Raw genomic sequence first — 27,735 nt, 5'->3', positions numbered from 1 at the left:
GGTGTAAATACAAGAACCCTAATCCCAGAGGAAGGGCGACAGCCATGTATTTATAAAAAAATATTTAAATATTAAATATGTACAGAGTATCATTTAACATGCTATTCATCGTATTTTTTATGTCTCTTCCATGGTCCTTATTAATCATTGAAATATGTACTAAGTATCACGAATGAACCTTTAAATCGCATGAGGAACAGAAGGACGCTCAGGTGACCTTTAGAACTGAGGCAAAACACAGTCACATCTTAGTGTTACCATATTATTTAATTATTTATCTCATTTAAGATATAAAATATCAATGGTTACGACATCGTTTCACTGAATATTCTTAATTCTTTCATAATGTCTCCCTCTAGCGTCACCATGATAAATATACAGATCTCTGATGCATGAGTGTAATCCTCTTGACCGAACAGATTATCTTGATTATAGACTCTTTGATTTTGAAAAGAGCATCTCTTCTGAAGATGTGATTGTCTTTAGTGTCGATTCCAAGGTTGAAGCTAAAAGTTTAACAATGAAAAGACCATGGTGGATAACCAGCAAAGAAACGTGCAGGAGTTAACCGCTGTATTCCACAATAAACTGAACAAACAAATCGATGAAAAGCATTAGGTTACCTACAAACTCATTTGTGATAGAAGCGTGAAGTTACATTCGGCCTCTCAGAATCATAATCGGCATGGGAAATGAACAACTGTGCACCCAAAGCAAAATTATCAATAGTATATACACTTGCGTACACAAACCAACTATTTATACACACGCGATATGAGTTGCATGAGATAGTGACATGTCGCTGGGTTTGGCCATGTTACTCAATCGTCAGATTACCAACCTAAGGTTGTAGTCTTCATGATGTATCAAGTGACTGAGGTGGATTTGTTTTGCTTGTTGGGTTTGAACCGTAGGTAATATTCGAGCTTAATGCTTATATTCTGTAAATCATCAAGTCTGGACCAGAAAGCCATGAGCATCATATAGGTATCAGGACACATACACGCACGGAGCTAGGTGTGCGAGAGAAAAAAAATGGAGATTGCACAGCACAGGCAAACGAACATATAAACTTTGTTGGCACTTGTGCATGTGCTTCTCAAACATCTAGCTGTCCCTTTCTTTGCACTTCTCTCCCGTAACAAATAGTAATATGTGTCAATATTTTAATGATGGATCGTTAAACAGTTGATAAACAAATAACAGATTGTTAATTGTAGGGGAAAACATTCAGAGTTGGAGTGGTGTTTTGATTATAATCAGCTTTCCACTGAATATAACACTTTTATTAGTTTTCAAGTTTTGGAATTCCGAGTTTGAGCCAAACGATCTATACCAGGAATGACTATTGTTTACCGTCACGCTGTGTAATGGGTTTGCTGGAGATAAATTTTAGCCCAGATCTCGACAGGCTGGTATGTTTTAACAACTGTATTACCTCACTGTATATATAACAGATAGCGATTCGGAAGCGAGGTACTGAGCCACGAGAGGATATTTATATCTTTCATATCAGGAGCTAGTCATCCTTGATCATTTCATTCTGACAGGTTGACAGAATGACTCGCTAGATATTTACCTTTTGCTGGACATTTACATTATTCGAGGTAAGTACACGTATGCTTAATCAGTGTATGTGTCTAATTGTTTCTCCAATTTATTTCTCCACCCCGACAGTTGTCGGAATGAGGTAAGCTACATGTTAAATGAAGCCCTTCCAGTAAATGACATGATCAGAGTAGCAGCTCGTGACAGGCGGAGCTAATCGAACACGGATTGTCGTATCTAGAGTGGAAAGTGGACAAGCGGAGATTGTGCTCAGCACATTGCACGTGTGTGTACAAAAAAAGCTAAACACGTCACACATGAAGGTATTGCGTGTGAATATACGACTTAACATCTATACACCACACGTGTTTGCAGACAAAGCGGAGCTGCTCCAACAAGATGTGGATCCCATCCTGGGACCGGTATTTAGTTAAGGAGTGAAGATAGTGTTTAGGTCTTCTTTGGCATGGATGTGTCTGTCACAAGGGAGGCCATGCAGTAGGTTACTTGTATCGTAAAGGGCTGATACACACATGCACACATTATGGAAAACATGCGTGATAAACAAACCTTTACCACCTCTTTTTCCATCACTGTAATAAATGATTGATGAAAATCATAAACATCTGAGGCCTAACATACAGCCATCGCATTTAGCATCACACGCCACAGTGTTACGATCGATGTATAAAACCAGCGATTGCATCAAAGGATAAATCTATGGTGTCTTTATACGTACTGCTCTCTGGAAAAAGGACCAAGTGACTGCCACAATGACAATTAAATGACAGCCTTCAGACAGGAACCTCGTCATGAAATGTTATACAAGCTGGCGGTATATCTGTTCACATCTTTGACAGTCCGGCTGACATAAAGGAACTTTTGACTTCGCTTCTATACAACGCCAGCATTGAGAGTACAGGAATCTGGTAAAAGGGATGCACAAAACAGTAAATCACTTCCACGGTGACCCTTTGCTTATCCTAATTCCACCAACCACCGTTATTTTGGGAACTCAACATCGGACACTAAAATGAAAAATCATCATCAAATATAACGTTTCTGCTATAAAGGCTTTAACTCGTGTCTCCTATTGGGGAAATTTTAAGTTCGATACATGATTTCAATGTATAAACGCAATGCGTATCCATTCAAGAATGCATCATTCTATTAAATATTCTCTAAAAAAAAACCAATATATTGTGCAATTGTTCTTAATGTGTTCTGGAGAGGACATACTGTGTTGTTTTGACCCACCTTTTCAAATGAAATCGAAATTACATTTCTGGTTTCAGGTTTTGTCCAAAATATGGCTGCTAGATGCTGCCGGTGGAAGTTCAGTTTTAATCTCATAACAGTCGAACCCGGTTTGTTTTGTTATATGTTGGCACTTTTTCTGTTCATGCCAACCTTCCAAGCCTTTGTGTATAACAAAGTCTGCCTTGACAAATACAACGAAACTCTCTGCGACAGCCTGCGCAACAAGACGTTCCAAGAGGACCACAAAACAGAAGAGGATTTTGTCCAGTCTGAGACGTCCTACTGGATCTTAAAGAAAAATATTGTTGATCGAGTTCCGTCGTGTTTGATTGTTGTTTTTATTCTCGGATCCTTCGGTGACAAAGTGGGTCGGAAACTACCAGCTATTCTACCCAGTGTGGGAGCAACGTTGTCTTCCCTTGTGTGCTTGCTTATGTCTATATACCCTTCAAGTAAAGTTGAGTATGTGATGATTGCTGGTGTAGTAAATGGTCTGTCTGGGGGGTTTTCGGGCCAGTTAATGGCTGTGTACAGCTACGTGACCCATGTCGCCGATCCCGCCAATAGAACTACTCGATTGGGATTCATAGAGGCTGTGAACTTTTTAGCTGGAACATTTGGTGTCTTCATATCGGGAGTGATGTTGGACAATACGAGTTTCACATTCGTCTTTGCTTTCACAGCCGGGTGTTCTTTCCTAGGACTGGTATATGCTATCATACGTTTAGAGAACCTAACGGCCACCACAACAAGTCGGCTCGAGGGTGAAAGTTTCTGCGAGTATTGGTTTCTTGGATCTCTTAAGGAGTCTGGTCGTTGTATGATGAAGAAGAGAGAAGAGAAGAGAACTCTATATATCTTCCTACTGCTCGTTGTCTTCAACCTGCTTGTTATCGGAACAGTGAGTGAGTACAATTATATTTCTTAGCCGTTATCGTTTAAACTAGTCGAATGTACGAGGAAGAATAACACTATGCACGGTGTCCACAGTTAAAGACGGGTCACCATTTGACGGGTTACAGGTGAAGGAGACATCCTCCTTCTCTTCACAAGGCGAGCCCCACTCAGTTGGTCACAGACAACTTTGGGTTACTATCAGGGTCTGGAGAACTTCCTCCGTAGTTTAATGATGTTCACAGTTCTGCCTCTGTGTAGGAAGCTGAGGAACACGACTTTATCACTCTGGGGCTTGACATCCAAAGTCCTCGGTCTGGTGGTGTTGGGACTCAGCAAGTGGACATGGCAGGTCTTTCTAGGTAAATGACAACTACTTGAAATGTACTCATGCCATTCCTCCTTCTTTGGTCACATTTACAAAGGTATATGATTAAAATCACCAAACAGATAGTTGAATATGGTTTAACTAATATGTTTATTGAAAGTCTTAGCACGCTCATCAAGTGTATGTCACATTTATTTCAGTGTCAGTGATTTCCATGTTTCAAGGCTTCCCACTGGCTGTGCTTCGGTCAATCATGTCCAGTATGGTCAGTCAGGATGAACATGGTAGGGCTAAGGACAGGCGTGATGCTGTGAGTGAGTGAGTGAGTGAGTGAGTTTAGTGTTACGCCGCACTCAACAATATTACAGCGATATGGCGGCGGTCTGTAAATAATCGAGTCTGGACCAGACAATCCAGTGATCAACAACATGAGCATCGATCTGCGCAATTGGGAACCGATGACATGTGTCAACCAAGTCAGCGAGCCTGACCACCCGATCCCGTTAGTCGCCTCTCACGACAAGCTGAGTCGCCTTTTATGGCAAGCATGGGTTGCTGAAGGCCTATTCTACCCCGGGACCGGCGTGATGCTGTAAAGATGGAATGATCACTGCTTGGATCACAATGAATGCAGCATTTAAAAAAACACTAACGACAGAAAGTCGATCTCGATTGACGTACCGGATAAAAGAGATTTGAACATTATGTACACGATCACTGACAAAAAGTGATCATACCTGATCTATGACTAACTAAAGTAAAGCTTTGATCTCGCTAGTGTTGTTTAACAGTCTTACGATGAATGGTTAAATGGAAAAGCTGTTTCAGGTAAGATGAAGACTACTCTGGGCGCATTTGGTGTGTAAACATGAAAATCAAATCAGAACGTTTACTGTACTTGAACAACACAGAAAATGCTTCAAACAGCATAAGTATATAAACATGGAACCTTTCATTGTGTTCTTAACCTGTTTACAGGGCGCATGTTTGGACTCTCGGCTGCAGTTGACAGCCTTGGTGGGTTGATGGCATCCGTGATTTTCAATGCTCTTTACCCAGCAACCCTTGATTTCTTCCCTGGCTTCAGCTTCATAATGGCTGCTGGTCTGTGTCTCGTTGCTACATTGATCATGCTGTAAGTGGTAATAGAGCCTTTAGAGCCAATGAAGAATAGCAGAAAAATCCCTTAAAATAGTATATTTCTTAATGCGTCGTTTATTGATTGTAAATATCTTACAATGTTCATGCTAGCTATGTACCTTTAGGAAGAATATCGAAACTATTCCCAAGAAAAATCATAAGTATATTGTGCCATGCATTTAAAAGATCGTAGATAATTTGAACGTTTATCTTCCGTCTGTAATTGAATTGCAGGTGGCTTCATTTTGTTCTGAAAAGACTGGTGCTGGATGATAGTATGATTACAAAAAATGTGACTGGGAACACGGGCGACATTAGCAAAGGTATGTCTCGTGGGGTTTACGAAAAGACCTCAATTATATATGATTTTAGGTCTCGTCCACACTGTCAGCTGTCACTCGGTCTCATCACTTGTTAATTGTATCAGTAGCTAGATCTTGAGACTGAGACTGCGACACTACTGACACTGTTCCAGACAATTTAGTGCCAGTTGGCATTACGTAGTATAACATTTGACTGGTAATGGATCCAAAAGATTATTGATCAGGCACTTAAATATTACCTCTGAATGCTAATGGCCGGATTGAGGATTTATCCTGTGTTAATTCCGACTCTGAAACGGAACATTTCTGACACACTGCATTTCAGCTGCATTGCAACTAAATGGTGTATCTCTGAGTCTATCAGATCTCTAAGGGGCGATTATCATATACGAAGAAAATATTTTTTGTTGTACATAAATGACACCATCAAAATATCACTTATATACTGGATGACAAATATACCGTGACCACAATGTGCATACATGTTTTTAACCGATTTAGAACAAAGTAAACAACAAACTGCCTTACAGGCACAGGGTGTCATCACTATTTGCCGGTGACAACTCAAACAATTTCTAAGAACGATGCTAGTGTAGTTGTATCTTCCTTGTGAATATGTTGTGCACAAAGCTCAGTATATGGCAATGTTATCAGTGGTGGAGTGGGTGAATATAGCAATATTCCAGCAATTTCAGGACGGGAACACAAGAAAGGTACTTCACACTGTGTCCATGCAGGGAATAGAACCCGGATCGTCGGTGTGACGAGCGAACACTTTAAACACTAGGCTACCATACAAACCCATCACTGGTGGAGCAGATTACGCGCAAACCAACTTGACAGTTACATATTTATTTCGAGAGAAATACATGAGCCATGTATTTATGAAGACATAACAAAGAAAAATGACTGTATACAAATCTGTGTGTGTTTTTCTTTTGTTTCAGGGGACATTCAGGTGGAGACGACTCACTTGTAAACAAAGTCACTTGGCACAACTCCAGTAGCTGTAGATGTTTTGCCTAATCCAAATAGTTCAAACAGATCATATTAATAAGTTCGAGAAATGCATAATACCCTACCTCTAGTTCTAGTTTAAACACACTGGATAAAGGAGACACAACAAAATTTCATAGCTTAGTTACTTTCATTTTCTGTGTTCCTTGAGCATACATATATACATGTTTATGAGACTATTATGGTTTACACATGAATATAAATATGTAACAGAGAGGGTTCGGGTGATCCTGGCACAGTCAGTCTGCTAAGGTCCAACATCAGCTCAGGGTCCTTGCCCCCTCTACACGCAGCCCAGATAGCGAATGGGAGTTCTCCCAGAAACGCTGCCTTGTCGAACCCCCAAGAATTTTTCGGAGAATGTGCAGACTCCCCAATACTGCAGCCTTCTGCAGTAGCCAGAGTGTCAGAAGGGTTGTGCTCTCGGTAGAGAACACGGGCACTCTCCTAATCTGCGCAAAGAGATCACGGGGTACCAAACCAAGAGCACCGAGAACAGTGGGGAGTCTGAAGACAGCGTTAAAGGCGAGGTCCGCATATTTAGCATGCCTTTCGTGAATCTATCCAATCACCTTTGCTGTCAAAAGGGACAGAAATTCAATAATATAGATAAATGTTATTGACTTAATAGATTCCGATGTCTGCACCTGCTCTTGCGAGTACATCTCAAGTTGAGTCGACCAGCAACTCATTAAAGACATGATTAAATCAGTTAGTCGCTCAGGGAGATCAATACAATGAAGAGATTTCAGAATCCATTCATGAAGGACAGAAACGTATGCTTTTTTGTAGACAATTCGGAACATGGACACACTGCGTCGGTGTCCTTTATTTTATTTTATAAACAATACTTCTCCCTCTTTTGTTTGTCGTAGCAAATATGTCGGATCCCTCCAAATCCATACATGAGTACATGTGCAGAGCATTAATTATTATTATTTTGAATCTTATTTATCCATTTTCTAATTACAAGTTTACTTTTTCTAACAGCGTGATAAATTATTTTGACCTGGACTACTTTCATTCATATACTTTCCGCACAACTGTTTCTCAATAATTATAAGCGTATTTTTGTGAAACATTCTTCCAAATGTATTTGCTCGTGTGTCCTTGTAATTTTGTATGTATGTAATAGTCTTGTTTAACATATGCAACACTTCTGTGATGCTTCCTTTAACATGATCACATTGACGTGGTGACCTTGCATTGGATGGAGCTTTTGTTCTTAGAAGCAAATCTATTTCCCCTCTGTTAAAACGTATGAAAAACATCTTCAGTTCCCTGAAATAGGAGCAAATCAGTATTGATGATAAATGTTTCGGTAAACTGGTGACACTTGTAAATTTCACTTACATACTTATCCCTGTTACGCCCTTCAATGTGCAAGGCAGATGTTATACCTCTGTTAAGTATAGCATTATACTATTCAATACATGTAACAGCTCCACCATCCACTGTGATATTACATTTGTGGCACAAAGATATTAGCGATCTATAGCACCTTTTCATATTGTATCTTCTTCTATAGTTAAAGTATTTTAGATTTCATTACTAGTTGTACATATATATCCGTGATAGACTAGTTAGTTCTACTGTCCTTTGTTGACAGATATTTCAAATTAATTACCTTGTTGTAGTGCTGTAATATTGTCGTTGCGATATAAAATTTTAAGTCACTATCAAAGATATTCACCCATTTCATCTTTCTTGACCGCATTATATATGAATGAACTAGTAATGCTGAAAATACTATTTTTGTCATTATAAACAAATTTGCAGACCCAAATCTGTTCTGTTTTATGATGTACGCATTGCAATTGTTAACGTATTTGATCACCGCCAGTAATCTGGGAAGGTGTCGGAAGTTGGAAATTTGTGCTTTTGGAACATTTAGTCCAGAGCACTTTGTGGACATGACCATTGACATTAGGGCTATATTTTATCACATTAGTTTAAATGCAAAGGTAAATGACTGCGTTTTATGGTATTGGTCTTAAAACTACAATACACAGTTTGTTCGTCCAATGTCAATTTGAATGAAACAATATTCCGCAAACCTTCTCCTAATCAAACGCTAGACCAACAACAATATTCCAGCAGTATGGTGGCGGTCTATAAATAATCCAGTATGGACCAGACAATCCAGTGATCAAAAGCATGAGCATCGATCTGCGCAGTTGGGGACCGATGACATGTGCAAACCCGAAGCTTGACCAGCCAATCTTGTTATTCGCCTCTTACGATAAGCTTGGGTTACCGAAGGCCAATATTCTAACCAGGACCTTCACAGGTCTTCATAATGGAGGGTGTAAGACAAATGATATGTGAATATAACTCTGCTATGAGGAACTCTTTCAAAACGATGCTGGGAACTTGGTAGTGATCAGGGAAACTAAATGAAATAAGATAGCCAGTTTAGGACAATATTTCCGTGCTATATATCACCCTGTATATTTTGCAAATACAAATAATGTATGATTAACAAAGGAATGGAATATTCATGTTATTTCCGTTGTTCAAGAAAATAGTTTTACCGGAATGAATTCAAAGGAAATCAGATGAAACTGTGTGCTAACGCAATAATTCAGTCTTAATGATACATTTCTACATCATATTGATAAGAGAGAAAGAGATTTGTTAGAGAGAGAGAAACTATGATTTTTGTGTCCAGTTTTATCTAGAAGACATAAACATGAACGCTTACTTTTTGAAGATTTCATATTCCTCGTAACTTTCGTTTCTTTCATTTTTCTCGTAACTTGCGTTTCAGTAAGACAAACATATACACGAGAACTGATCCTACTGAATTCATATTTTGTAAAGTATCATATTGAAAAAAATCACATTTATGGGTGACTTCAATATTCAATAAAGGTCGTCAATTCAGCGTACTAAAGATCACGTTTTGATCAATAAAACTAATCAAGAGCAGAGATTTAAAGATTCGGACTTAAAGTGTTTTTAAATTTGCTTGTGGAAGGAGAGAAGCATACAGCCCTGACACAATATGATTGCAAATAGTGGGTGCATCGTGACAGAATCGCTGCACGTCATTTTCAGAGCACACCCTACATGTGGTCCAACCTTCACGCAACAAAACAAATCACTGTCAAATTTACCTCGAAGCAATAACCGAAGCCTGAAACTGAAGTGTTATATATAAGCACATAGAAATACAGAAGTCATATCAATTATATACAAAGTGCACTGATAAAAGAACCTGTATTCATCATTAATTTACGCAACGCCAAACTCAAAAGGACCGAAACAGCCAAAGCCATAGCATAACTTATAATTCAGAATATAAACTGCCTTACTGCGGTTCAGTGTCGCAAACGTGTCACTCCATTCGACATTGACAGTCGAGTTTGACACAAGACTTGCCGTGCTGCTTTGGGCTGTACGTATTTATCACCCCGGACATTCCTGTATTAATTATCGATTTCGCACGGGTCTGTTGTGGAGGACATGTGATTAGACATGAACGGATAAAGTTTGATGAAGGGCTGCATCTTCCTTAGGACTCGTGATCGACCTGAACGCTGACCGGTCTTAAAGGCACTATACCTCACACACTTCTCTGAACAATAATATTGCATTTCTCTCAATAATGCTAACTGCCAGCCCTAAGGGAAGCTCCTATATATAACTAATTACATATTTAGATTGCAATAGTAAAATAAAATACTCGAATGAATTATTACCACGTGACATTAAATCGACTCTCGCACCCCTTCTTGCCGAACATTATTTCTTATCTTGGGGCGCTCTTTACGAATATCTTACAAAGCAACTTAATAAAATCATTTTTTTTATGAAGGGAGCCATTGTCTACCTTCCATATGTGGCAAGCGGGATGGTAACCAAACATGTTAGTGTAAACAGAAAATAAGATTCTGTAACTTAATATTTTGGAAAGTCGTTGAACAATATGAACCGACAATACGACACTCTTCAAAACTGGAAACGTACAAGCCATTTCAAACGATTTTATAGCGTCTGTTTAAGAGCAGTTATTCCATCTAGTTTCAATGATATAAAAGGTAAAAATTCACACGTCTATACAAAAGGTTTGCCAACACAACAGCAGCCGTTATTGCTGTGTTTCTGCTGTCAACAAGATGGCGTCAAAATCAGAACTGTGTATGGCTGCCGCTGTTGTGGAATTCTAACCCACACTTCCTGCGATGCGGGGGCGGTGGGGTAGCGTAGTGGTTAAGGCGCTAGCTCGTCACGCCGAAGACCCGGGTTCGATTCCCCACATGGGTACAATGTGTGAAGCCCATTTTCTGGTGTCCCCCGCCGTTATATTGCTGGAATATTGCTAAAAGCGGCGTAAAACCTCACTCACTCACTCACTCACTCACTCACTCACTCCTGCGATGCTATGGCCAGTTGTGGAGGTGTTTGAGGCCTGTTTCGACGTTGACGTATACGTCGATCGAGTTCATCCAATAAATGTTCTATCGGGTTTAGATCTGGTAGTCTGGAAGGCTATGGCAAGACATAGACGTTAGACGACCGTGACGCGTGCTGTATGTGAAAGGACACCGTTGATGCACCGACTTGCTGTCAAATTCCACGATTGACAAACTCAAACACAGCGTTTGCCTTTTTAGAGTGACCGCATACGTTGCCGCTTCATTCCGGCGTTTTGCCTTGCATGTTTTCTTGGTGACCCTTGGGCGAATATTCCTTCTACAACAAGGGACCAAGTTATAAATTGCTGCGTTGTGAGGCTGTTTACAATCACACAAAGAAAATGTTTGTGAAAAGAAATAGTATATTTGTATGGTGCAGCTACATATTCACCAATGTGTTTCTTGGTTGTTGTTTTTTTAATTTTGCTTTTTGTTGGGGGGAGGGGGGGGGCGTTCAATGAAGAGTGTGCATCTGTGTATCTACGTGATAACTCAGTATGTCACGATAATGAGACGTCAGACAAGTATCTCCCAACTCCATTGTCGATACGCATAGAAACAAAACAATGTAGGTGGTGTTGTTATCATATGCTTTATAGTTCAAGTAGTATTTATCATAAATGTATTGGACTTGGTTTACGAAGCAATGTTTTGTGTCCACAACAAAACAAAGAAGTCAACTAAACATAGCAAGTGAATATTCAACAAGACTGAAGTGGGTGAGAGAGTTCAGTTTACGCATCACTCAGCAATATTCCAGCTATACGACGGCAGTCTGTAAATAATCGAATGGGGACCAGACAATCCAATTATCCAATTATTAACTCCGATCGACGCAGTTGGGATACAGTGACATGTCTCAACCGAGTTAGCGACCACTCGATCTTCTCGAATCTTACTACAAGCATGCATGTGTTACTAAAGATCAGTTCTAAGCCGGATCTTCATGGTGATAATTCTAAAGCCTTGTTTTAGAACAAATAGTCTCCAGTTCTAGTAACTTACCAATATTTCTCTACTGTGAATCATCCAGACATTTTGTTAAAATAGTCAGTGAATTAAATTTATCTAAAATTTCATTGACATTATGTTTTTATACAATATAGAATATGTATTTCAAGTGAACACGTAAGTAATTCTTACAACACCCACATCTGTCTTCGTGAAATAAATTAATGACAGTTCTATCGTGTTTCTGGTGATGCGTGAGATATAAGTACACATATCCAGAATCCATTTCTATTTTACGCCGAACTCTTTTCAAACTGTATGACGGAGCTCTGTAAACAAGAACATCCCGTGAATAGTGAATAGCATCGTCGGCATGGAATCACACCTGGAATAATGTTACCTGTTTCTGTTTAGCGCCTCTGACAACAAACATGGAGTGCTCACTCCGACCTTGACGAGTTAATACGTTTGTAAACAAAGGACTGAGGCCCTGTTCATGTCACCGATAATAAATTGCAAAGCCAAACTGACCCAGTTGGGGATGGTGGTTTTTTTTGTTATCTTTTGTATCAGGAGCAATTTTTATCTATCATTTCAGACCAAGGACTCTTACCAAGGTAAGAGAATGACTTGCTAAATATCATTGTTTATCTTTTGCTGTTCTCATGTATAGCTCGTGTAGAGTAGATTGCCTTGACCTGTGAATGTGCCTGGTGGTATGAAGTATCACGTATTTCTTACTCCGTTCATTCAGGTGTCACCCGAATTGAATCAGGTAAGTGATCTATTAATCCCGTTTTCCTGTTCATATTGTTCAGAATGGCTGAGTAAAACAGACGCAGTTCCAGACAGACGAAGATACCCGAAAAAAACAATGTGTTGTGTAGGTTCAACTTGGGAGAACAGGACGCAAACACAATCGATGCGTGTTATTCTCCTTGCACGTGTGTATATAGGACAAGGCAAAGCTCATTACAGGAGATATTTCTCAGCGTTTCACGTTCGCATGAACACGACAAAGCTTAGTTTGTCACACGAGAGTTGACTTGCATACGTTGCACATTTTCTGTATAGGACAAGGCGAAGTGTCATTGACCGGAACTTCAGTAATTAAGTCAGGTCGTGGATGTACCACTTTCTAGTCAGAAGTAGCTAACCTAGAAAGTGAATACTCTTGCTAATCAAACGTTACGTTGCCGTAACCAAGAATAACTATTTGTAATTTCGGATCTGCAGATATTTTCTTGTCAGCTCTTGCCACTTTCAATTCATTAAAGTACAAATAACCGAACACAATGTCAATGACTATATAAGACGCATAATGGGACGTTGAGGTGATGCTTTCCATTTTTGATGCTCCTGAAGATGTTAAAGGATCTCTCCAGTGTATTCTGTGACCCGGAATTGTTCTGCCGTATTGGAGTGGGGACACCTGAAAGGCCAAAGTAGAGTTGCTGCCTCCTCCTGATGTAAAGAAAAAACAACCAGCGACAAATGAACGATGTGGACCAGCATTGCCATCCGTGAATACAGGAGACGTAATTGAAATGTAGTCTCTCTCTCTCTCTCTCTCTCTCTCTCTCTCTCTCTCTCTCTCTCTCTCTCTCTCTCTCTCTCTCTCTCTCTCTCTCTCTCTCTCTCTCTCTCGCTCTCTCTCTCTCTCTCTCTGGGGCTTCACGTACCAAATCATCGGTCTGGTGGTTTTGGTACTGAGCAAACGGACATGGCAGGTCTTTCTAGGTAACTTGCAACTTGAAAAGTAGATATGTCATTCTTAGGCATCAAGCACAAAGGGTTACAACAAAAATTACAAAACAGATCAAAATGACTAATTAACAAGGTGATCAAATGTGGATCAAATGTATCTGTCAATTCAATTTCTGTTATTCAGGGTACTGAAGAAGCCACAGCATTATAGTACAGTGCAAGTGTGTACACTCATATATAACATGTCATACGTAGGCCACAGACACAAAGATATTTAATGAAAATTCCAAAACCGATCAAAGAATAATTCACAAGGTGATCATATGTGGATCAATTGCATCTGTCAATTCAATTTCTCTTCTTCGGGGTAGTGAAGAGGCCACAGCACTAAAGCAGAATACGAGTGTGTAACCTCATATATTATTTTTAAACAGGTTATTTTTTGTTGAATCTATGATAGATGTATGTTGACAGACGTTTCACAATTTGTAGATTTGTTGCTTTCAACAATGACTTTATTTGATTGATTTATGTTCACATTGATGGGGTAAAATGGGGGATAAACAACATTGTTAATTGTTACAATACTGACATCTAGCATAACAAATGCTCATCTTCTATCACACCTAAATCACATAACATACACAGTCTACTTCAGTATATAAAGGGTAACGTCCACATTCTCCATAAACCATGCAATTAATAGTACTGACCTAAACTCTTAAGCATCTTTTACAAACATAAAGATGAACCCTTTCTAAAACATTATCATGAGTAAAACGTCAGATCTCTCAGCCATATAACAGAATAGGTTAAATTTGGGAGTCAAACATTGTACTACATGAATGTACTAAATTTTACTTCACCAGCCTTCTTTAGGGTATGAAATATTCACATAAGTATTTGCTTGCCCTGGAGGGACGTCTTATTTACATACGTGTTCCATGATGAAGGTTTTGAAAAATATACACCTAAATTATTAAAAACCCTTGGCTACGTCTAAACAATTGCCGTTTCATGTAAATTTCTCAAACAGCCATCCTATTCGTATCTCTATTAATTTCTAACTTTAATTTGTTAAAGCCATCACCGCTTGGATTAGTGCAAACACACTTAGTAACTCGATAATTCTTTACAGAGATCAGAGACGCCGAATATCACCCCTTCAGTGAGTAAATGGTGTAAGAAAGACTACGTTGGTATACTATACAGACAAAGGACACCTGGCTAGAAATGACCTCTTGGTAATAAAAAGTGGCAGTTTTAACACCCTAGGATTGATATTCAAATACGCTCTAATTACCCCCGACGACTAATTTCCACCGACTGCATTGTTGCCGGATCTATGTATTTCTGTTCCTCTTGTTATTAGCGGAGAGGTAGTTATTATGCTTGAGTGATTAGACTAATTACCCTATAATAGTCTTTTCCAACAGAAACGTATTTTGAGGTGTTACTGTGGGTACCTTTGTTCCACTTGTTTCAATAGCTTATATGTTGTCTGAATAAAATGTGATAACCAGATCCCTTTGTATAGCACTTCTTGTTATTTCCCCCTACTTTTCTAGCATAGGCAGTTGTCACAGTGACAATATCTTGCACTGAGTGTCTCCCCTGAGTTCAGGCGTTTTATGCATTATTGATTGAAATGTTGTTAAAATATGACACTAGTGGTTGATGCCATCTGAATTCCCTCTAATACAATCATATTTCAACGCAATAGTGTTCCTGTCAAATGAAATGAGTATTCAGTATAAAGGTCAAGGGGATAGACGAAAATAATGCCATGGCCTAAACTAAACAAACATGCACGTACGAAGAAGATCCTTTCTTGTACGAAGATGATACTATCATACTAGACACTTGTTATGGATATGCAACTTCTTTATTATTTAAGCACGGCGTTTCTGGGCTTATACTTGTCAAGTGAATGAGAATGAGTAATTACAAAGGTATACATATGGTATGCGCAGGAAGCCACAGAGTGTTTTTACAAAGGTGTGCATAGTCTGTGTATGAAGCCATGGGGTTGATTTTACAATAGATTAGCGAGGTGTACATAATGTTTGTACAACGTCTTTGCAGGGAGCAGATGACCACAGGTGATACTATCAGCCCATTTGACAATGACTCAAAGACTTGCTATAGTAATAAAGGTACTTTGTAGGAGACCATAAAAGTTTGTTACTTAATTGCAGTAAGATATCTTTTACATCCTGGCTGACAAAGGTACCATTTTGCCAAAGGTCACAATTGTCCTACATGACTTCAGCTAAAAAGGGAAACAATATGAGGTTTTAATTAAGACGTGACGAAACGAGAACTCCTACCTCCGCACTTCGCACAGTTTGTCACCACATGTTGCTGCTTCACCATCCACTGTGAAAACAACAATTGTACCACAAAAATCAATATCTTTCATGCGTTTATGTTAACGTATTCCATATAAAGAACAAGTCTGTCCAGATATATTAGACATGGTGAAAATACCACTGTTATCAGTATAAACCGAATTTCCAAACCTGATATCTGCTCTATATATTGTATATGGTGGTACAAAGACTGAATTTCTTTCATCACTGGTAATGATAAATTCATGAAAGCTTGGAAAGTTCGATAATATTTTGTGTTATTGTGACTTTCTAGGATTTTAGGACGACATTCCTTACAGGTCAACTTTTCTGAAGATTAATAATTTATTTGATCATATATGTCACAAACCCGCAATGAAAAACAATGTGCATCCGATGGCTGAATAATAGGTGTACAGAATAATTTTTTTACCTGACATATGGAGGGGTTCAAATGAACTCACTTTTTCAACTGACGAAAACTATTCACCCTGACTAAAATGAATTACAAATTCACAAACAGACAATTCGTAATATGACATATATAGATTCCTACAGCTATGTACATACATTCGTATAAATTGAAAATGTCGTGGCCTCTTAAAACAAAATGATTGGTGAATCAGTTTAGAAGACCCCTGGGAAACGTAAAACGACCGAAAACGATAAAACTAAAATAAACTTCAGACACACTGGAATTTTAAAGCGTAGAAAACTGAAACCAAAATAAATCATATGTACCAAATAGCGCCAACTTAGTCTGTATTGTAATACAGGAAGTTACTATCATTGCAGAATACAAAATCGTGTTCATAGTGCATCCAAACAGGAGACGAGCCACAAATACCTACAGGTGTCTGTGTGAGTGAACAAATGGTTTATAATCTTCTACACAGAAGGAACCTACATGCCAGACGTCCACGTGTTGTCCCGTCACATTAACCCTTTACAAATCACCGTTGGGCAAATGTTATGTTTCAGAATTCATCACTGTTTTCTTTGGACTTCCTTGAAAGGCGCAACGGAATGTGGTGACGAATGGCATGGAATGGGAACAAAGTGAAGCATCGACATTAACTTTCTGTTATGCAAGGAAGTGTCATCGGGCAGCACTACCACAACATCCAGAAGTTGAAATGTCAGTCCAGGTCCATGTAGGTTCACGCGATAGTGTGTGTGTGTGTGTAAGTGAGTGACTGAGTATGTTTAGGGGCACCAGACATCTGCTACACACATTTTACCCATGTGTAGAATCGAACCTATGGCACCTTCACACTCATTGGAAGTGTTGGGACCGAAGAGTCTATAGCCATTGTAACCTCATTGAAGAGGAGATCCTGTGGGAGCGCTCTAACCGGAGATTGTTGCAATTCGTGAGTTCGTCACTGCAACACTTGTCGTCCCAGTTAATTCCGAATGGGTTCGGTCGTGTTCATGGGCTACCATGTTTCAATGTCAGTGCAGGTCCACCTGGCTGCATAAATGGAAGAAGGACCAGGGTCAGAATGTGATCAACACTTGCATTTTGATTCCAGTGGTCTAGTCAGTTCAGTTCGACCGTAGACACAAACGGCTTACGAAACAGTTGCGATTCCCCCAAATCGGTGAATCTCACGATCACAACTCTTCACGCGATGTTCACACCCGTCATCGGCAAAGCCTTAAAAAGCGTGATTCGTCATTTGTTCCTCTGCCTATGGATGATTCTGACATGTCTTCGGACCATTCTAAACATCGAACACGATGATATTGCAGTCATGATTGGTCTTGTACACGGGTACCTGCAGACCAGCGGCTGTGTGTTAGTGCAGGTTGCAGTCCCACATCTAATTCTACATCATTTTCGTCACGTCGAACGATATGCAACATTAGTGACTGACGACGACACCCCAAGGCTAGTGCATCCGTTGTAACAAATTGTCCATCACGCCTACCAATGGCATGCTCGCGTTGCTGATTAATGCACCGCTGTCTATATTCATACTTGCAGTTTATCGCGCCGAGGATGGAGGACTTTGTGATATAAAATACAGACGGCTGTTTGGCCCCAAATCGACACATCTAAACCAGTTGTTCATAAAAAGCAGGCATGTCAAACACGTCTCCTTTGATTCAGAGGTCGTTTTTTTCTGTCTGTCATATGAAGAGCCAGTCACTGTTTATCACTGATTTCTGCCACGAATTGACAGAATGGCTTGGTAGATATCACCGCGTATCTCTTGCTGCAGTTTTATCTTGCTTGTGCTCAGGCTGCCTTGACGTGTGGATGTGTCTTATGGTCAACGCATTTATTTCTCCGCCCGTTCTGTTCACCCATATGGTCTAATCAGGTGCGTTAACACTTCAAACTAGTGTGAGTGCCATTTTTAGAATACCTAATGGCTAACGGTTTTAGAACGAGACGGACGAGCAACAAACGTCTTATATAAGTGTATTGGGCAATACAAAGCTGGACGTGCGGAAAATGTGTTCTACACCTTGTACATGTGTGTGTACAAGACAAAGCAAAGCTCATAACACAAGAACAATATTTCTTACGCTGTAATTATGCAGAATGGGGCAACACGTCTAGTCACACGAGAACAAACTTCTTTATGTTGCACCTTTTTATGTGACAGTGCGAAGCTTAAGGTGTCCTATGTCGCAGCTATGGTGTAATTAAAGACTCGATGACGGAAAATAATATTGGACAGTAGACAGTCTTGCAAGAAAACCCAGTTACCAAACATCAAACTCTGGAGAGTTATCAAAGCATGGCATGTTCGTCTTTACCATTTGTCAGTAAAGATCGTGACACCACAAATCTCCACTCGAGTGTAAAACCAGTGAATACGTAGGTGGAATGCAGACATATGTATTTTCAGCATCAAGACACTTTGAATTACGTCAGTCAACCAGTGACTGAAATCATAATAAATGAAATCGAATGCATAGGTTAAATACCCATAGAGAATTATCAATATATTAAATGCTATTTACCTATGGCTGATTTTGTTTGAAAGCCATGTAGCAGGGTAATCAATGTTGTAAAATGTAGCCGACATTCTGGGGTTGGGATAAAGACGTTTATTGGAGTAAGCAGAAGTACGAAAAACCATAAATATGCAAGTATTGTCCTTAGTTGATCTTGGTTAGGCTAGATTCAGGATGTAATGGACCGTTTCAAAGCTGACCTCTCCGTTGCCACACACCACTTTGGCAGTGATGCGATAACTGTTCTTATTACCCCTCACAGTCGGGTTTCACTGGTAAGGTGTCTAATATGATCAAATAATAACAATAATTATAAGACCTTGAGTGGTTGAATGGCATGCATAAACAACAGTGAACTCTCATTACCAGTTGAGAAGAATATGTATTGAATGCAGGTTGTGTTTTGTTGCAGAGTGTGTAATAGATACATACATATACAGATAGATGGATACATCATTTATCATTTACTTCAAAACTATTTATCAAACCAACCACCAAACCAATGCAGATGAGAGCCGAAGCAGCCATACCAACAAGTTACATGTAATTGAAACTTCATGCAAAAAACGGGAATGTGTACCCCTTTTCACAGTGTCATATTCAGTACATTCAAAGGTCATCATCAGTGCGTGCCGTGTTAGACCATAAGTCAGTCATGAACTGAAGAGACCGACTTTCGTTCGACAGTACTCTCTTCCCCGTGACCTCAAAATCCAGTGAAGTCAAGCTTCACACTAAGCCTGTCATGCTGCTCCGGGCAGGCGTCTCATAGGTGGAGTGGTTCTATACCCGGGAATTTTGGAACGTTCTGAAGTGGAAGTCACTTTGTTTCACACGCCGCTTGACAGCGAAGAAATAAGGTTTTGTGATTCAAAGAAGGGATGTATTATCCTACGAAATGGTGGTCGACCTGACTGCTGGCTACCCTTAACGTGATTAGTATGCTGACATTATCTGACCAAACCATGCATCACAACCAATATCCAGAATTATGCACACCAGTCACCTGCAATAGTGGATCAGATGTCACTTGATGAGGCCCTGTGTAAGAACAGTGTATTGAAACTTGATATGTGTCATATCATGTATATATGTAATGACTGCTACAAGCATTTCAAATGAGGGTCGCTGTCAATCGTAGCCCTTCCAAAGGGTAAAAGTGATAATACAAACAGACATATTTACATAAATATGAACTTAAATGACCTGCAGCCTTAGATATTGCTCTTTACCATGTTTAAGTTAGGCTCAACAGTTCAGTGAAGGGTTTGAAAGCCAACCGAGGTAATATTCCGGCTAACTGTTGGCGGCCTGTTATAATGGAGCAAGTGCCTGAAAATCCGATGACTGACATCATGAGCTTCGAAATGAACAATCGGTCATGACATGAATCACCAATTTGGTGTCTGTCCACTCATTCCTTTTAGTGGCTTCGTACTGTTCTGTAATGTAGCGTAGATTTCAATACTCTTGGGGTGCTGAAGTTGTAGCATATTGACAGACGAGTGTCTAAGGTTAATTATGAATCAATGAGTCATAAGAAAACACAACCCAGATCATACAGGTATGCCTGTCCGCAGATGTGAAGAACGCTCAATGTACACTACATGTACATTTGACCGCTTGACTCTGGACGTTGAGGAGCGGGGGTGATCAGTCATGAATGTGTACATAGGAAATAACATTTTCAACTTGGGAACGTCATTCGGGAATCAAGGTGATGACTCATTTTTACACGATAATGGAACGTCAGAAGTCCATTGTAGATACCAAACGCATGGAAACGATGCAACATAGAAAGCACTCGCGCCTGGTGGATATAGGTCCTGTTTTGATAGTACTGTTATCGCAGTAATACTTTTATTCACTTGGGTGCTGACAGTTCAATCAGTAAAGTCTCATACATGCTTTGGTTTACGAATCATTGTTTTGTGTCCACAACATAGAGGTTAAGTAAAGTTTTATGGCAAGTAAATGTTCAACAATTCTAAAGCAGCTTATTAACAGGAATAGCCTCCTAAATTCTTGTAGCTTACCAATATGTGTCTGCTCTAAAACACCCAGAACATTCGTAAAAGAATGAGCGAAATACTTTTTAGAAAACTTGAAACAGATGTCACTGGTGTTGTGTCTTTTATGCGTTAGGAATTGGCTTTCATCGTGAACGCTAAGCTAGCCTTATTAAATAATGACGGAAATGTTTCCCTATTGAAATTACAACACGAACAAACATTTCCAATCCATTCTATTATTACACTACAGTTCAGGACCATAAAATAAAGTGATCTGCATCGTGAGATTCGATCTTAACATATGGGATACGGTTACTTGTATCAGCGAGTCCACCAGAACCCGAGTACTGACCCGACCTTCAAGGATTATTACGTTTGTAAACAATGAATTCAGGTTTCTGTTCATGTCGCAGATAATACATTGGAAAGTCACAGACTGACCCACATGAGGATCGATTTCAGCTGTCAGGAATGTGTGTATATCTATCATGGCATTCCAAGGACTCTCACCATGGTAAAACAGAATGACTTGCTAAATATCATTGTTTATCTTTTGCTGCTCTTATATATACTCTTGAAAGGGTAGATTGCCTTTATGAACGAATGTGCCTGATTGTCTGAAGTCCCAACGTATTTGTTGCTCCATCCATTCAGTTGTCGTTGAATGAGGTAAGCTATCTGTTAAATGGATTTCTTCCTTCTTGTGTCTTTGTTAACATATAACAGACGCAGGTCGAAACCGGCAAAGATAATTGAACAAACCACGTTGTGTTCGTTCTAGCGTACTGGACAAGAGAAGCTGATACTTCACTTTACACTTGTGTTTGTACAAGACAACACAAAGCTTATCGCACAAGAAAATTTTTTCTTGTGATGCTCGTATGCGTGACTAAGCTAGTCCCACAATAACCACCTTCCAACGTTTTGTAAAGCACAAGGGGAAGCTAGTTCCACAACGTCTAGCCTTGCAACGTTTTGCATAGCACAAGGGGTAGCTAGTTCCACAACGTCTAGCCTTACAACGTTTTGTATATAGCACAGGGCGAAGCTCGTCCTACACTGTCTAGTCTTCCAGTGTTTGGTATACCACAAGACAAAGCTCGTCCCACAACGTCTAGTCTTCAAACATTTTGTACAGCACAAGGCGAAGTTAGTCCCACAATGCATGTTCTGTTCCGGGACTATCTACATTTCACCCCAGTTACGGAAAATTAACTTTTGTTGCATAAAATATTTTTTTCAAAGACAATTCTCGTTACTTCGATTATTTGAAAAATTATTTTATGCTACAAAAGTGGCAACATTAGGCTTTCGTAGAAAATATCACTTTCTGGTTAGAAATTTCTGACCAAGACAGTGGACATCTTTGCTTCTCGTGCATCTCGAAAACCTGACTGTCCTTTCTCTGGACTCCTCGCTCGTAACAAATAGTGAACTGTGTCAATATTTTGATTGTACTTAGTTTGTTAAATAACGTTTTATTTTTAGGACGTAAATTCTGCAAACACATCACTGAGTCAAACGGATTTTTTGACATCCAATCACATTTATCCCTATTGAAACGCAGAAATAGATAAGCTTGAGTACAGAGCAGTCATAAAGTGTTTGACCCTCGAGGGTCACCAGGCGAAGTATATCGATGTGCTATTGACAGCAATATTAGCAATGCAGCAATCCGAGTACGAGTACAGACTCACATGGGGTACAGGTGCATTTGAGAAGGCATCGGCGATAAATTCGTTTTGTCGAAAATACCCATCCATTGCATTTTGTTCTGACTGTCATTTTGTGGTATGAGTGGATGTAAACGAATGATTGTTAATACGATTTAGATTTTTTTAGGCCTTTTACAACGTAACCTTCACCCAGTGTAACTAAATCATACGTTTCTATTTTCAGAATTTGTCCTAAATATGGCTGTTATTAGATGTTGCCGACGGCAGTTCGATTTGAATCACATAACAGTCGAGCCAGTTTTGTTTCTTTATATGATCGGGTCCTTTCTAGCCATCCCAACCTTCCAAGCCTTTGTGTATAACAAAGTCTGCCTTGACAAATACAACGAAACTTTCTGCAGCAGCCTGCGCAACAAGACGTTCCAAGAGGACCACAAAACAGAGGAGGATTATGTCCAGTCTGAGACGTCCTACTGGATCTTAAAGAAAAATATTGTAGAACGTGTTCCGGCATGTTTGATTGTTGTGTTTATCCTCGGATCCTGGGGAGACAAAGTGGGCCGGAAACTACCTGTGATTATACCCAGTGTAGGGGCAACGTTGTCTTACGTTGTGTATACGATTTTGTCCATTTACCCTTCAAGTAAAGTTGAGTATTTGATGATTGCTGCAGCAGTTAATGGTCTGTCTGGGAGCTTCACTGCCCTGCTGATGGCAGGGTACAGCTACGTGACGCATATCGCTGATCCCTCCAATAAAACGGCGCGAGTAGGAATCGTGGAGGCTGTTATCTTCTTAGCTGGAACTGTTGGGGTCTTCATATCAGGAGTCATGTTGGACAATACAAGCTTCACATTCGTCTTTGCCTTCATGGCTGGATGTTCCTTCCTAGGACTTGCATACGCGGTCATACGTTTAGAGAACCTAACGGCTACAACAACCAGACCCGAGAGTGAAAGTGTTTGCACTTATTGGCTTCTTGGATCTGTCAAGGAGTCTGCTCGTTGTGTAATGAAGAAGAGGCAAGAGAAGAGAACTCTCTGCATCTTCTTACTGCTCATTATCTTCAACATCTATGTCATCGGGACAGTGTGTAAGTACACATTTACGTTTGTTTCCAAATCTCATATATACATGGTCATCGTCGTCGTCGTCGTCGTCATCATCATCATCATCATCATCATATTTTTTCAACAGGCAATTGCAGCCTATCATACTGGGTTCACATACAAAGTGTATGTTTCAATAAGTTTGCTGGTTGGTTGGTTAGTTGTTTTACGCCGTACTCTACAATATTCAAACTACATGGATTTGGTCTGTAAATGGTCGAGTCCAGAACAGACAATCCAGTGATTATATCATTCGCATCCATCAACGCAATTGATGCACGATGTAATGTGTCAACTTAATTAGTGAGCCTGACCACCCGATCACGTTAGTCGTCTCTTACACCAAGCATGGGCTAAAGAAGTCCAAGATCTTCACGGGGCAGATCTCAAAAGCTGTCGCATGTGTTGTGAAGATCATCGGGGTATACATGTCATAATTCCAGTTGTGTGCACTGCAATTTTATTAACTTATTTAAATGACGACAGTTTTACAATATTACAATATCTTTCACGACATTGGCAAGACGTATACTTGCAGAACATATAGTTATTGACATGCAAGGGGCAGGGATATCTTTTCCAAGCATGGGTGCAAACATGAACATTAACGGTTATTAGTTGACTCATGGCAAGTAAGATTACACGTAAATCTTCACCATAATTTCCTTTGATTTCTTTGTGCATAATCAGAGTAAAATATGTCACGGTTACCATACCACTTCGCGGTTTCAAGGCATATAAAACATGTAATGTTCTTTTTTAATCATAGCTATATGTATTTAAAGTTTCAAGTGTATAATTGGCCGTTTACCTTCGCAGTTTCGCTATATGGATTTTTTCAACACTAATGCATTGGTCACCTCTTGGTGTTCTACAGGTGAAGGAGACGTCCTTCTCTTGTACACAAGGCGAGCCCCACTCAGCTGGTCACAAACAACTTTGGGTTACTATCAGGGTCTGGAGAACTTCCTTCGTAGTTTGATGCTGGTCTCAGTTCTGCCTCTGTGTAGGAAGCTGAGGAACACAACTATAGCACTGTGGGGCTTCACGTCCAAAATCATCGGTCTGGTGGTTTTGGGACTCAGCAAGCGGACATGGGAAGTCTTTCTAGGTAACTTGCAACTGGTATAAATGTGTATATGCTATTCGGTCCTAACATACGTAGGTATTTTCTGGAAAATACAAAACAGATGGTGTATCTGCCAGCTATTGATGTGTGAAAGTGGTATCAGAAATCTCTTCATTATATTTCAGTGGCAGTGATTGCCATGTTCCAAGGCTTTCAAGCAGCTGTTGTTCGGTCACTCATGTCCAGTTTGGTCGACCAGGCTGAACAGGGTAAGGCTCATGGTAAAACTTGGATCACAGTGAAGTTAATTTGAAACGCTGTCAAATCAAAAAGTCAGTCTCTGTTTCAAACGTGCGCGGATTCTACTTTGCGTGCAGAGCGAAAATAGTCCAAAACTGTCTAAAGGATAGCTAGAAAGGAGTTAAGACATCAGTTGTAAAGCTCTGATCTCACCTCACAAGATTCACATGTACTGTATGTACAGCCAAGTTAAGCGTACAGATTCGCTTTTAGAAGTCAATCAAATTGAACATGGTATCTGCTTCTGTTTGGCTTGTAGGTGGCAGGCTGAAGGTCAGATCAAAACGAAAACTGAATAAGGGTAATCATTTCAGTATACTTTGGACCATGCAATAGGCGATATGAATATATGAGCATGCCCGCTTTCAGTATCTGTTCATCATCTTTTCACAGGGCGCTTGTTTGGGCTTCTAGCTGCAATGGACAGCGTTGCTGTCATGGTGGCATCCTTGATGTTCAACCAACTCTACCCAGCAACTCTTGATTTCTTCCCTGGCTTCAGCTTCATGGTGGCTGCTGGTCTGTCTGTCATTGCCGCGGTCATCATGCTGTGAGTGGTCACTGTACCTTTTGAGCTATGGAAGAATATCGCCAACAGTTCCTTAGAAAAATGTTAATATATTGTGCTTTAGTATTTACTTGATGCTAAACACTTTGCGATGTTCATGTTAGATCTACACCTGAATTGCAGGTATCTTCATTTTAATCCGAGAGGACTTGTTCTGGATGACTCTACAATTGCAAAAACCGTGAAAGGAGACACAAATGACAACAGCAAAGGTAAGTCTGTATGGTATGTATGTATGTATGTATGTATGTATGTATGTATGTATGTATGTATGTATGTATCTATGTATCTATGTATCTATGTATGTATCTATGTATGTATGTATGTATTTTCTGAGTTTAATGTAATAATCTGTACTGAATCAGAAGGGTGAAACGTTTGAAGACACTCAGGGTGGATTTCAAACGTTTTATCAAACATTGATTTAGAAGTTCAAATGTAGTGTTTAATCGGGGCACTAGTGACAGGTATCGTTTGAAATAACAAGTTTGTTTAATATATATGCCATACAGGTGCACGAATGATAGTGCTGCTGATTAAAATAGCAATCAAATACTTTGAAGATTTTCCCAATATGTTGATGACACTTCACTCAAGTCGTCAGCTGATAGTAGTAGTATATCTTTCTTATACTGTCTGACAAATATACAATGATCACTAACTTCATATATGATTTTGCTAGGAAAGTACAAAATATCGACTTAAAATGTATCTCTGACGAGTGTAACGAGACAAATCAAAAGCTTATGAAATGTCAAAATCTTCCGTTTGGTCAACATTATTGTTTTTATTTTTGAAGTTAGAACGAAAACAAGTTTGATAGTCACATATATATATCAGATAATGACAAAGACAAATGACAATTCTTTCTTTTCCTTCAGAGGACAATAAAGTGGAGACTGTGACGACCCACATGTAACAAAATCCCTAGTCACGGCCAGTCTGTATATGGTCACATAGTAATCCAAATAGTTCAGACGGGTTATATTAATATATTATAAACAATAATCTATATCCGGTTCTAGTATCAAATACAAAGGGTAAACAAGAGAGATTTAACATCATTCTTAGACTCTTCATTTTTTAATGTTCATTCAGCATAATTTGGTGCAGCATGCCTGTATAATTGTTTGTGAGTACATTTGAGAGGCATTTTGTGATTTGTACGTAATATAAATAACCAATATAAATATAAAGCTTTGTGGATGATTAACTGGCAGCGATATCTTGGTGAAGACACTCAAGTTGGGAACGGTATATGTGTCTTTACCGAAACGTCGTTGTTTTACAATAAAGAAGTTGATCCTCTATGAAGACTTGTGATCTCTAGTATATGTCTTTAGTTCTGTACAAAGTGTATGGAATATGATGACCAGGGAGCGGAAAACGTGGAGTGGCTGTAGTTTGGTGTGTCAGTTGTATTTAGTGTCATTCCCGTGTGGACCCGGGACAGAATGTGTCCACAGCACCCCATTGCTAGTCGTAAGAGCCGACCAAATTGGGCAACCTGTTGGCCGTGGGTTGTGTCCCGTGTTGGTGGAGGACGGTAGTCTGGTGGTTGCGGGCAGTAGGAGACTGAACCATTTTGCTCTTATTGCTCAACACACCACTTCGGCCCTTACTTCACCTAGACGGGTGGTAGAACTGACCCAGTTCTATCAATCGGCTGGTCACGCCAAGCCCTGAGCTACAATTATGTAATGCTCAAAATGTATGAAACTGTTGATTTGATTTTGCATGCTTGGCTATTTTGAAATTGTTATTTGAAATGTATCATTTTATGTATGTTTTTGCCTAGAGTAGTATGCCCAGATGTCGGTGGCTCATGGGCCAATATGGAGGAACAATTAATCTTTTAATTTTTCTGTTGGAGTATATGATCCGGGTATCCTTGGTGCTGCAAGCTGGAGATTCGCTTGTTTTAGCATTGTCCTTGTGATACTCCATGTTTTTAATCGTAGTATAAGTGTCTTTTTATTGTATGGCTAGATTTCCCAAATTGCTGACGGCTGAGGGGACGATGTAAATCCAGCTAGGGTTCATGCAGGTAGCAAAAGTGCTGTAAGTCCCCATGGTCCCTAGTACGGT

At 39.7% G+C, this 27,735-nt stretch overlaps 2 protein-coding genes across 2 annotated transcripts; both read left to right on the top strand.

Moving 5' to 3' along the window:
* Nucleotides 1-1,509: 1,509 nt before the first annotated feature.
* Nucleotides 1,510-9,445, top strand: LOC137294876 (lysosomal proton-coupled steroid conjugate and bile acid symporter SLC46A3-like). The gene is made up of 7 exons (XM_067826020.1): nucleotides 1,510-1,607; nucleotides 2,844-3,713; nucleotides 3,831-4,064; nucleotides 4,231-4,314; nucleotides 5,009-5,165; nucleotides 5,405-5,493; nucleotides 6,441-9,445. Exons 2-7 carry the CDS (start codon nucleotides 2,858-2,860, stop codon nucleotides 6,470-6,472), a joined length of 1,452 nt encoding a protein of 483 aa, XP_067682121.1. The 5' UTR covers nucleotides 1,510-1,607; nucleotides 2,844-2,857; the 3' UTR covers nucleotides 6,473-9,445.
* Nucleotides 9,446-12,578: 3,133 nt separating this feature from the next.
* Nucleotides 12,579-26,957, top strand: LOC137294504 (lysosomal proton-coupled steroid conjugate and bile acid symporter SLC46A3-like). The gene is made up of 7 exons (XM_067825536.1): nucleotides 12,579-12,657; nucleotides 22,825-23,694; nucleotides 24,588-24,821; nucleotides 24,965-25,048; nucleotides 25,473-25,629; nucleotides 25,771-25,859; nucleotides 26,529-26,957. The coding sequence occupies exons 2-7, from the start codon at nucleotides 22,839-22,841 to the stop codon at nucleotides 26,564-26,566; spliced, it is 1,458 nt and encodes a 485-aa protein (XP_067681637.1). The 5' UTR covers nucleotides 12,579-12,657; nucleotides 22,825-22,838; the 3' UTR covers nucleotides 26,567-26,957.
* Nucleotides 26,958-27,735: the final 778 nt, after the last annotated feature.

Source organism: Haliotis asinina, chromosome 8, assembly GCF_037392515.1.
Source record: "Haliotis asinina isolate JCU_RB_2024 chromosome 8, JCU_Hal_asi_v2, whole genome shotgun sequence".
In the NCBI taxonomy this organism is placed as follows: domain Eukaryota; kingdom Metazoa; phylum Mollusca; class Gastropoda; order Lepetellida; family Haliotidae; genus Haliotis; species Haliotis asinina.
This window is presented reverse-complemented; position numbering and strand designations above follow the sequence as displayed.

Bases quoted from the DNA above. Each gene is read 5' to 3' on its own strand.
- LOC137294504 (XM_067825536.1), top strand. From the start codon at position 22,839: ATGGCTGTTATTAGATGTTGCCGACGGCAGTTCGATTTGAATCACATA. The intron at 23,695-24,587 runs GTAAGTACACAT...GGTGTTCTACAG, and splicing joins CTATGTCATCGGGACAGTGT to GTGAAGGAGACGTCCTTCTC. The intron at 25,630-25,770 runs GTGAGTGGTCAC...CCTGAATTGCAG, and splicing joins ATTGCCGCGGTCATCATGCT to GTATCTTCATTTTAATCCGA.
- LOC137294876 (XM_067826020.1), top strand. From the start codon at position 2,858: ATGGCTGCTAGATGCTGCCGGTGGAAGTTCAGTTTTAATCTCATAACA. The intron at 4,065-4,230 runs GTAAATGACAAC...CATTTATTTCAG, and splicing joins GACATGGCAGGTCTTTCTAG to TGTCAGTGATTTCCATGTTT. The intron at 5,166-5,404 runs GTAAGTGGTAAT...ATTGAATTGCAG, and splicing joins GTTGCTACATTGATCATGCT to GTGGCTTCATTTTGTTCTGA.